This window comes from Chaetodon trifascialis, chromosome 4 (genome assembly GCF_039877785.1).
Source record: "Chaetodon trifascialis isolate fChaTrf1 chromosome 4, fChaTrf1.hap1, whole genome shotgun sequence".
Taxonomy (NCBI): Eukaryota; Metazoa; Chordata; class Actinopteri; order Chaetodontiformes; family Chaetodontidae; genus Chaetodon; species Chaetodon trifascialis.
The window spans coordinates 20,181,200-20,192,339 of NC_092059.1; the positions used below are offsets into that span (position 1 = coordinate 20,181,200).

Consider the following 11,140-nt stretch of genomic DNA (forward strand, 5'->3'; position numbering starts at 1 on the left):
AACACAGAGCAGACAGGGGATCTAAATGATGCCTTTATGTGTTTTGCCATTGCTTTTCCATGGTAAAGAAGAGAACAGACGAGGGATTCTTCTGCCTTTCTGTCCATCCGTCCTCACCCCTGCCCTGGCTCCCTCACAGAAAGGACAGTTCCCTCCTTTAAAAAGCACAGCTCATCATAATACAAGAATTTGTATTGTACGGGAAAACAGTCCGACATAGCTCAAACTGAGGGGGCAACACACAGATTATCCATGGTAACAGCGCTTTGCACACAAGGATATTTTCTTTTCCTCCACAGAGGAACACAACTGCCGCCAGTGTCACTGGGTCACATTTTTTCCGGTCCCTGGTTAATGGGCTGTAGAGATGGTTAGCACGTACGATTAGTTTTAATCTGCTACATTTGACTGGGAGAGAAAGGGATTGAATACATTTCAACACACCACTGAGGTTTGTATCTAGCACTGTAAATGAAGCAAACAATTTTTTTTTGTTATAGCAGAGTTACTTCAAATTCTTCAAGTGGACCCAAAAGAAGTAGACCGATTAAGACATTCAAATATTGACTTTATTCAACTTTTTTGCCTGGCAGTGTTAAAAACACATTTACAGATACACTTTGGAAATTAATTTATACTCATGTGCAGGTGTTGTCATGCACATGAAAAAGATTCTGAATACTGCAGTGTTTTTGAAGAGATAAATCAAGGTGCATGAGCAAGTTTTATATCCTGACGTGTTCTAGTGTACTTCATCAAGCCTAGTTTGTTTAATGTGTTTCGTAAGAACAGCCATTGATCATTTAGTCACTCACTGCTGGAGAGAACGTGGAGAAAAAGTGAACAAGTAGGAAGTATAGTAAGAAACAACATAAAATGTTAGAAAACCCTGTTAATTGCACACAACATGAACAAATAATATTTATGTGGAGGGTTAACACAGAATGTCTTTCTGAATTCCTTGTGTGGTGTAGAATAAATTCTATACTGAATGTTTTACTCACTTTAGAGCAAAATCTAAAGCACATCTAAAGATTTCTATTGTAAAGGGTCACTTATAACTGATAGTGCTTACTGAGATGTAGCACATGACATTATCCCTTTATCCCCAAACATTGCTGTCACCACTGGTCACTTGCACTGTGATGCATAACTCAGTCAAGATCAACACTGCTCAAAAACTCGCTTAGGCAGGCAAACAATCTTAAAATCACACACCATCATATTACTGCTCAGACAAAGAAATGAGCTCCAGCTTGACGAAATAAAAAAAATTAATGTTGGCAGTTGTCCTTCAGAGCATGTGTCCCACATGCATCCGTTGTTGAGGTGTTTCAGACGGGTGGAAGTCTGATGAAATGTTTTTGGCAGAGAAGTTTGGAAACCTTATTAGGATCAAGCTTGCCCTTGGCCCATATTAATTAAGGCTTTTACAACAATCCTCAATGTTAACCACACACAGAAAACTCTAAATACTATAGGTGTGTGAAAAGCTTGTTAAGTGGGCCTACACTGTAGTCATAGTTCCTACTGTTCTATGACACTGTTGGCCTTGAAAGCATGTTGACACTGGAGTGCTGAACTGGACCTAATGATCACTGGAAGAAAATCCTTTGAGACTTCTTCAACAAGATGCAAGGTGCAAGAAAACCCCCCAAAACCCCAACAGATCTCCTAAAAACTCCTTAAAATGACAAATAATTGTGCAAAATGAATAGTGTTTCCCCAGTTATTCCCCTCCTCCAGATGAGCATATAAAAATTTTAGGTCATTAAATTAAGCAGAGCACCAAAAACAGTTCCTGGACTTCCTGACAACATGTTTAACATGCTCCCACTGCTAAGCAACAAATACAAACCCAATCAGTTAATAACAGTTTTGGCCAAAAAATTGCTTTGTGACAAAGTTTCCAGGATGTATGAACTGAAATACGGCAGTTTCATAAAGTTCCATAACTGTCACAACAGGCTCCGACACGAGGCTTTGGTTATCAAGCCATTGGATTCATTGTAAAAAGTAGTTCCCCGTCAGTAGTCTTTCAAACAGCGCTGTCAAAGCAGCACAAAGTCCCCGGCAGTGGTGACCGTCCTCCGCGGGTCGCGGATGAAAGGCCACTCTCTCTTCTCTGGGGTCAGGGCGGCCGACAGGTCGTAATCTCTGCCGTGACCTTGCACGAAAGTGAACGCGGGGTATTTCTCCTTCGCTGACGGCTGCAGCACCTGGAACAACAACGGAGCAGTGTTTCAGAGGAGTGCTAGTGTTACACCATGCTGTATGTTTCATAACAGTTTGCTTTGAATTTCATCACTTAGCCTAACGAGGGGTATCGTCTGGTGCCTTATTTGATCTCTCTTATGTTGCCACCAGAGAAATTACAGTATATTAATTTTAATATAATTTCTACAGAGTCTTCTAATCAGAGGCATGGTAGGTTTAAGGAGGGAAGACTCTGGTTTATAATATCTCCCCAACATGTTGACTGCTTCGAGAGAGTAAGGACTCAGATTCAGATTCAGATTCATGGCTAAATGGTGCCACCTAGTGGTCAACTTTCACCACACTGGCCACATATTTTCAGGGCACAAATAAGAATTAATAATCATAACAATAACTGTTAAATGCTGGCAGTGGTGAAGTGATTTTTAAGGAGTCCTGCGTTAAGGCAGTATTAATCTGTACCTTTGACAGCTCTTGTCTGATTCTCTCATAGTCTTGAACACTTCTGGAGTAGAAACCTATGGTGCAGCTTGGGTCCATCTTACTGAAAGGCATCTTCTTTGGTGAGGGGCAATGATATGACTAGACAAAAAGACACAAAATACATCAGAAAATGTTCATCAAGTTGAAAGGCCAGATAACGTACAACAACTGTGGGGCATGCATACACTCCACAGCAGCATCAACGGCGAATAAGATGTATTCTGCATCATTTGCTGAATGAAGTCCTATTTATCTGCTGTCACAGCATCCATAAATTTACAACTCTGATGTGTTGTCAGATTGTATACCACTGCATGCAAAAGCATAAAACAAAGTTGCTACACAGTGCCGCGTGCTGATTTTTATGTATGGGTCCTGAAATATTCAGGCTTGCAGCATCTGATCGGGTATTTGCTGTATTTCTCTTAAGTGGCAGCTTCACACATCTGAGCAGCAAATAAATCAGCAGATAGGGACTCAGTAATTGGTCCGAGGGCTGCTTTAAGATTCATACCCTTAAGTACTAACAGAAACTATTAAATTCACATTACTGGGGCCCCAGTCAGCTCGTCTGTGTAATTTCACATTACCTGGAGAGGGAAATCGCTGGTGCTGACATCCACAAAAGACTGACAGTAATGAGGGTCCATGTAAATCAAGCTGTCATCTGCAAGGACAAAACAAAAGACAAGTTATTCAAAAACATCGGATTATTACAAAAACGCGCTTCTCTCCAATTTCTATGCAGAGTAGCTCAAAGTCACCCGCTTGGCCTACTGTTAGGCTTGTGTGCGTCAAATGTGCCTCCCAGAAGGTTGTTGCTTTTTAATATCCACCAGGGTGGATTAAATTCTGCATAATCAGATGCGTTTGTACAAGCACATTCTTTACACCCACAAAAAAAGAGGTTGTCATTTAATTTTTGTGTGGGGGAATTACTTTTACAAACACGCAATTATATTCGACCATTTGCATATGATAAATGCTGCGCTGAGCGGCGCCTTGGCAGGGAGAATGTATTGCTTGTCATTTAGACATCATCCACCACTGTATTTCAAATTGGTAAAATGTAAATGCGTAAATATTGACTGCCAAGATGTACAACTGAAGGTTCCTCCTGGCTCCTGAAGGTGATGAAGAGTGGCTCACTTTGGGGCCTGGATGAAATTTAATGCATGCCTCCTATGGAAATCAATTACGGCTCACAACTTGGGAGGTTTACTCGTGATAAATGGGTGAGGCTTTGATGGGTCAGAGGGAATAAAGTAAGCCCTGCTTCACTTGCTTCCATCTCCACTCCTCTCCGTTTTCCTCACGCAAACAGGAATACATTAACTTACTTTGTCTCTTCACATAAGAAGGGTATATTATGCAAAATCATCTGCTATTCACACCAACCTCTCCATGTGTGTCTTCCTCTGTTTTGCATTACGCTAACACTAACCTTGAAATCCTACGAAGTAGCAGGCCTGTTTGGGCTTCCCTCCGATGATGCCTATGCAGTACTCCAGACTCAGTATGCTCTGAGAGGAACAGAAAAAATACAAAGTACGTCTGTCGGGGAGCCTACATACTTTCACTTTATTTCTCACATGAAGAAAGACATTTTAAACTTCCCATTCTCCACAGTGACTGCTTCCTGTTTACAGCAACATAATTCACTTTCCGCTGTGAGTGTACATCTAAAACCATGTGGTCAACCACCAAAAGATCGAATTATCTGACTAAAAGAGAATTCTAAAAAGAACCCCTGCATGATCCACAGGCCTGTCTCACCTTTGCAAAGTTAAAATAGTCAGGATTTGTCTTCTCGCCTCCCAGCCGCACAGGAATGAGGATGATGACAGCTCGGCTGTTCGACGGGGTGGAGGCAGACACTGGTTGGTGGTTCTGTGGGGAGGGCGGGCCAGCTGACCTCTCAGGAGAGGTCTGCCCTGCTCTCGGTGCCCTGTGGCTATCGATGACATCGGCGCTGTACACTGTGGAGGTCAATAACACAAAGGTCAGATAGGGGTCTTCTGTCTGTGTCCATATCTGATCTGTCAATCTATTCATTCTGTGTGTTCATCAGGCTTTAAGTTCTGTATATTTATATCCATTCCTGGTTTTTGAAGTATGATGCTGATGTCTTTACAGTCTTCTTTCTCACCGTTGTCTGCAAAATTCTCCAAATACTCTTCATGTACATTTTATCCATATGCCAATAAGAGTTTGTTACAGGTATCATGAATGTCATTTCATCGTGAAATATTTCAGCTCGTCTTTTAAACACCTCATCTCTCGTCTCTCCCAATCACGACTTCCATCAAATGTTATTTTTGGCAAATATGCTTCTTTTGTTCGCCTTGTGTGTCCTTATGGTTTGATCTAACCCTCTGGAAATCTGTTTCATTCTGTTTTTGCTCCGTCTGAATACAGTCTAATTACCATACCCGAGACGCATGTTAATTCTGTCCGTGCTGACGACTGTTTAGCTGAGAAAAACGTCCATCACAGTTTCTCAGAGCCCAAGGTAACGTCTCCAAATAGCTTATTTTGTCTGACCAACCATCCAAAAAGATATTCGAATTATAGCGATATAAAACAGTGAAAGGAAGCAAATCCTTACATTTTCAGAAATGTAATGAATTAACAGACGAATAATTGATTATCAGAATTGTGATACAAGTTAAATTAAGTCCCATTTTCTCTTTGTGTGCCCCCAAAGTCAAATTCCTAACACACCAAGACACTGACTCTCACTCCTGGCTTTCTGCTCTGGCTACAGAGAAGACAAACATGAATCAAAACCCAAGTCATTGGGGTTAAGAAGAGGTTGGAGTGGGACATTATAGATTGTTGTAGTGGATGTGTTTGTTGGGGAACAGACACAGCGAGACTCCTGTCACCATTGTAAGCTGCTCCGTGGTCTCCCAGCAGCAGAGAGATGGTGGAGAAAGAATGGTCAGTTCGGGCGTCGTGCCCAGTTTCCTGTTTTATCAACAGCAGGCTCATCTTTCATACCTGTGCAGTCCTGGGAGACGTAAGCAGTTAAACCCGCCAAGCCAGGGTCCATCGCCTCCTCGACAGCTTTCCTATGAGAGAGAGACAGAGAGGGTGAGGGTTTTTAAAGGTTTACATGCAGAGCTTCATTATCATGGACTTAAAAACAGCGATTTACTCATTTAATAATTAGTTAACTAATGTCAGATCAGCACATCTGTTCAAAGATATTTGAATGAGTGAGATGCTGCAGGAGATCTTTGATTATCTTCTCAAAAAAAAAAAAAAAAATTACACAGTCATAGATACACAAGACAAAGGGCTAAAGGTGACGACTGACGTGGCTGCTGGTTCATATGCATTATTTTATTTACCTGCAATTTAAATTTTTAATATGTTGCTTACAGCTTTTGAATATAAATGTTCAAACAATTACCAAAAATTATTATTACTGTTGTGCCCTAAAGAGTAATGAACTGTTATGTCATGGTGCACGTGATATGTGACACGCACGGTTTGAAAAGTTAGATTTTAGAGTAACTCCAATTAGACTTACTTGAGGATGTGTGCCACCACAGCTGGCCCATACCAGTCCCCTGCCTGCTTTCCCATGGTCAGGCCCAAGCGGACCAGCCTGTGGAGGCCTAACTGAGCCGCGGGACTGTCCCCAAACCATGACACCAGAGTGCGGTGGTACATCTCTTTCAAATGTGCATCTGCCTCCTCTGCAGAGCCCGGAGCCTGGGCTTGGTGCGCAGGTGGCGACCCATGATCGGAGGTCCCGGGGGAGCCTTGCAGAGAAGCCTCCAGAGAGGCAACCAGACGCTTGGCTGCAGTGGTAGTCCACGTCTCTGTGTCTAAAGGCTGGAGAGCCAGCGCCTCCGACCAGGTCCAGTCTGTGGAGGAATGAATCACGTATCAAACGTCAGCTACATTCCACATTGGAGACCAAAACCAGTTTTACTGTCTCCTATGAATCTAAATGTTACTAGCTTTAGAAGTAGATTTCTTTAATGACAAGGCAAGATCAATATCCAGTATTTCTGTGGATACAAATTTAAAAATGATTACAGGACATGATACTTGGAAAGCAACGTGAGAAAACAGATGAACAATTCAAACATAAAATCAAGGTCTTGTAATGCATGAAAAGCTAATAGGTTTTGAAAACCTGATATGAGGAATAGAAAATGAGGAAAGGCACCTATTGACCAGATATCTACGAGGATGAACCCAATCTTTCAACACATCGAAGTTCCATTTATAGCGTCACCACTGAGAACAAAAAGTCTTTCAGAACTTGTGAAATTAAATGGTTTTGCCTTAAACAGACAGGACATCGTGCACTTCAGTAACAGAATAGGTGTCATTCTGTTCAATTATAAGTTTGAGTGTACCAGTATTTCACTTTAACGGTGCTTTAGCCTTACAAACAGGGTGGGAGCTGAAGGCGGAGAGAAAGGGAGTGGCCCACGCCATAAAATGGCCCAGAGTAGAATCTGAGGCATTAACAAAATGACCTTGATCCAAAAGTGAATCAAAGTGAAATTGATCAATAAATATATTTAAGTGGCCATTAGTCATTTTATAGAGAAATATTTCATTAGTGACATATTTTAGATTTGACAGAAGAACAAGTTTTAAATATTGTTTTCTAAATGACTGCATTAAACTGGCACTCATCTCATTATGTGGACCCATAAAGTGTGGGACACTTCAGAGACAGTAGATCTGACAAAGATATGAGGAATTCACTCATTTTAAATGCCTTGCAACAACTAAATTAAACTTTCACTTTTAGGACGGGAATGAGGAAACTCGCAAAGCTGGCCACGAGCCTGCCTTCCTGCTTAGAAAAAAAGATACTGAAGTGAAATGAAATAAGGAAGCTGAACATGGGATGGAGTTACAGCGCGCTCCAAAATCACCTACAGTGTGACATACTCGAACATGCTCTGTAGTCTAATTTACAGCTGCTTCTTTATGTTTCCCACATTTTCAGCTACTATGGTGCACCAGCTGGTTAAATCTCTTTATTATTAAATAAGACTTTTGCTGGTGGTCTCAATGCCCATCTCTACATTCATATACAGTACTTCCAAAAATGAGTATGTGAGAGCTGCAGGACATAAGCAGTCTCCAAATAGCTGCCCTACTGGCAGCCCCCCCTCCCGGTCAAAGGCACCTCTTTAGTGGCTGTTAAATAAGAATGTAGATACATGATGTAGATACATACTCATGTCCTTTTTCACAACCACAATTTCCCAGCTAGACCAAGAATTCAAATTAATGACCCTTCCAGCCATGAGGTCTCTTCTCTATCCTTCAGTGCAGAGGTCCCAAACATTTTGGCTTGTGAAACAAAGCAATGTCTGTGTTTGACCCCTCGTTGATGGTTTAATATGCCTAGAAGTCATGAGCAGTATAACCAAAGTGATTTTCCCTGCTTAAATTGTTAAATAAATAATTTTGGGGGCCTGAAATGTTAAAACAATCCGTAAAAAATGAACATAATTTCTTTTTGTATAAGCTTTTCATACATCTTGTTGGACCACTGCAAGGGGGTTTACTGTAACTCACGTGTGGTACCATCATTCCACTCACCCCTGCCCAAGAAGTGCAGAATAAGTGCCTGAGCCAGCATCATCTGCCCGGCTCTCAGCATGCAGCCCCAGCCACAGTCAGAGGTCAGGGGGGAGCCAGGCAGGGGAGGAAACTCCTCTCTGTAGGTGAGCCACACTCGGGATGTAAAATCCTTCCGGAAAGCCTCCACATTCCCCATGACGAAGTCCCCATCGGAGGGCTCACAGCAGGCTTCTGCAGGCCCGTCGTCATCTGAGGCAAGTACGTGACATGTGAATGACTCTTGTCTGATGAACTTTTGTCCTCTTGTGTTCTGTGGAGATCATAAATCTACTGGCTCCAGATAATCATGTACAGCATTATTTGTTTTGAAGATTCCAGTTTCTGCTTTGGACCTAATATATAAGCTTGTGTCTCATGTCAAGTCAGATAAGTCAAAATATTTTCCCACTATTTTACAACCTCCATGTTTGTGGTTATGCTTACTCCTAAGAGCGTGCAAAGTGCCTCTCCGACAATAACTTCCTGGTTAACAGCCTGAATGGCTACAAGTTTATACTGGTGCTACACTGCTTTGTCATTATAATTTGTGGTCCCTGCAATGGACCACCCGCACTGTACGTGGACCACTTTTAGATCATGGCTTAAGGTCCTACAAGGCTGTCAAGAAGCCCCTGATCAATGAGAGACAGAGGCGTCGTTGGGCCCAAGCACACAAGAAGTGGACAACCAGGAACTGGAAGAAGATTCTGTGGTCTGATGAGTCCAGTTTCCAGCTTTATCTTCCTCCTGCTAATGTGAGGATATGCAGAAGGCCACGCAAAGCATTATCTCCAGCATGTACAGTACCTAGTGTCCAAGTCTTAGAGTGGCCAGCTCAATCCCCGGACATGAGCCCCATTGAAAATCTGGGGTGGATTATCCAAAGGTCTGTTTCAAAGCGTAAACCAAAGAATTTAGAAGAATTGAAAGCAGTAATTCAAGAAGAATGGGACAAGATTACCTCTCAGCAGTGTGAAAGGCTGGTGGGGAACATGCCAGTCAGGATTAGAACTCTACTGCGAGCTAATGACAAGACTACTAAATATTAATTTGATGATGTGATGGTTTATTTTTTGTTCAGTTTTGAACACATTCTCTGTTATTTGTTGACTCTGATACGACAATGTTGAGAACTGACATATTGAAACTTTTGTTAGTTTTTCTTGTAAACAATAAACAAAAAAAAATAGCATTTGTATTTGTTTGTGTCTGTCTAATGCAGCCACACCTTTTGAAACACAAAAAAGATTTTTCCACAAATATCTTTTTTTTTTTAAATTTATGATAATATTTGAGATTATGTAAAATTTTAAGGGTGTCCAAAAACTTTTTTCCACCACTGTATGCCAAGCCTTTGGATATTTATTCATGTGAATAACAGAATGTAGTCAGTGTGTGTTTGAACTGTAATTGTAAGTGTCTGTGCATGTGTGTGTACACCATACCTTCAGCCTTGAAATGGTAACATTTTCCAAGGAGAAGCACTGGGGAGTTTCTACTAAATGAGGTCTTTGATTTCAGAGCCCAACCTAAGACACACAATAAAAAAGGCAACGTCATGGTTTGGTTGATGATAAAAAAACAACCTCAGACATTCTATTTACTCAATTGACGGGCGCACCTACTCTAAAACACACATCAAGCAGTGTTCTGGGTCGCTCCCAAGTCTCCTGCAGACTGCTGTATTATGTTTATGGTTACTTCCTGTGAAGAAGGTAGAGAATAATTGTGTCTTCAAATAAACAGAGACGTCAGAAAGTTCAGTCATAGTGAGCTGAAAGGACGTGGCACACCGACCAGCGTGGACAAACAACTATTTTAAGGGCTGACTCAACAGCAGCAGGTTGTTGTCTCATTGAATTCTGATGCTTGTTTCTGTTTGTGCAGTCTCTTGAGCATACAGTACAGTACATGTTACTGCTGATCTCTCTGCATTTCACGTGTCCATGTTCCAGTGTAGTTTACCCCATTCTAATGTAGTTAAGAAAATAAGATTGTGGACTGCATGGACAGCCGAACCAGCACAGCAGTGGTGCATGAAAGCATTAGAAATAAAGTGGACAGGGAGGACTACGCTTGAGTGGCTGTGTGTGCTTGTGTGTGTGTGTGTGTGCGCTCTAGCCTCAAGCAAATTACTTACTGTACTTCACATTGTGCCACACTGACAAGAACTTTGTCTTCAATTTTTCCACCTCGTCGCTCCCTTTATTCTCCATTTAGACCAGAAAGGGATGGAACCCATTCCCACACAGCCTATACACTCTGGAGCACGGTGTACACAGATACACACACATACAAAGTGAGTATCACTTCACAATGCAGAATAACGTGAAATCACAGACTGAATGGTCTTCCGCGGTCTTTACCTTACAGCTTCTTCGACACATGTGTTTGTCACTTTGAAGCTCCGTTCAAAAGTTACAACGTCACATTGTGTTACAGAGACAGAATTTATAACCTAGTGAGTGGCCCATGACCGGCCGTGGAACTTATCACCGTCCTGCGATCGCCAATGTTTACATGGAGGAAGTAGAAGAGCAGAGCTCATGTGATCTCGCGGTATTTCCGTCGGCGCTAAGGCGAGGAGGAGGGGGTAAGTCTCCAAAGGCTTGATTTAATTATAAACGTATCCCGAGCGGGCGGTGTTTAAGTCCTTTTCACAGCCGCTCGCGCTGTCTTGAATGAAAACTCCGCTTGTTTTGGTTCCACTCTGTAGCAAAACAAGCGGTGTTGTAAAAAGGCAGGGCGACGATTAAAAAGCCACAGGCATCAAAGCTTCATCACATCACTTCTAATTAATTTCTCCCCATTTTATCACCGTTATTACAGTGGT

General features: G+C 41.9%; 1 protein-coding gene across 2 annotated transcripts; it reads right to left on the bottom strand.

Annotated features, from left to right (window-relative positions):
• Nucleotides 1–549: 549 nt before the first annotated feature.
• atg4c (autophagy related 4C, cysteine peptidase) lies at nucleotides 550–10,846 on the bottom strand. Of its 2 annotated transcripts, XM_070961809.1 has the most exons (11): nucleotides 10,674–10,846; nucleotides 10,448–10,569; nucleotides 9,753–9,836; nucleotides 8,287–8,517; nucleotides 6,239–6,578; nucleotides 5,704–5,774; nucleotides 4,477–4,679; nucleotides 4,145–4,223; nucleotides 3,291–3,367; nucleotides 2,680–2,799; nucleotides 550–2,219 (listed from the first exon to the last, which is right to left on the bottom strand). In XM_070961809.1, exons 2-11 carry the CDS (start codon nucleotides 10,521–10,523, stop codon nucleotides 2,052–2,054), a joined length of 1,449 nt encoding a protein of 482 aa, XP_070817910.1. In that variant the 5' UTR covers nucleotides 10,524–10,569; nucleotides 10,674–10,846; the 3' UTR covers nucleotides 550–2,051. The 2 variants fall into 2 exon arrangements, with proteins under 2 accessions (XP_070817910.1, XP_070817911.1); XM_070961810.1 differs by lacking the exons at nucleotides 10,448–10,569; nucleotides 10,674–10,846 and adding an exon at nucleotides 9,929–10,011.
• Between the last annotated feature and the right edge of the window lie 294 nt (nucleotides 10,847–11,140).

Excerpts from the sequence above, each read along its gene's own strand:
- atg4c (XM_070961809.1), bottom strand. The coding sequence starts at position 10,523 with ATGGAGAATAAAGGGAGCGACGAGGTGGAAAAATTGAAGACAAAGTTC. Across the intron at positions 5,775-6,238 it reads GTGGTGGCACACATCCTCAA|GAAAGCTGTCGAGGAGGCGA; the intron begins GTAAGTCTAATT and ends TCTCTCTCATAG. Across the intron at positions 3,368-4,144 it reads CTACTTCGTAGGATTTCAAG|ATGACAGCTTGATTTACATG; the intron begins GTTAGTGTTAGC and ends TTGTCCTTGCAG.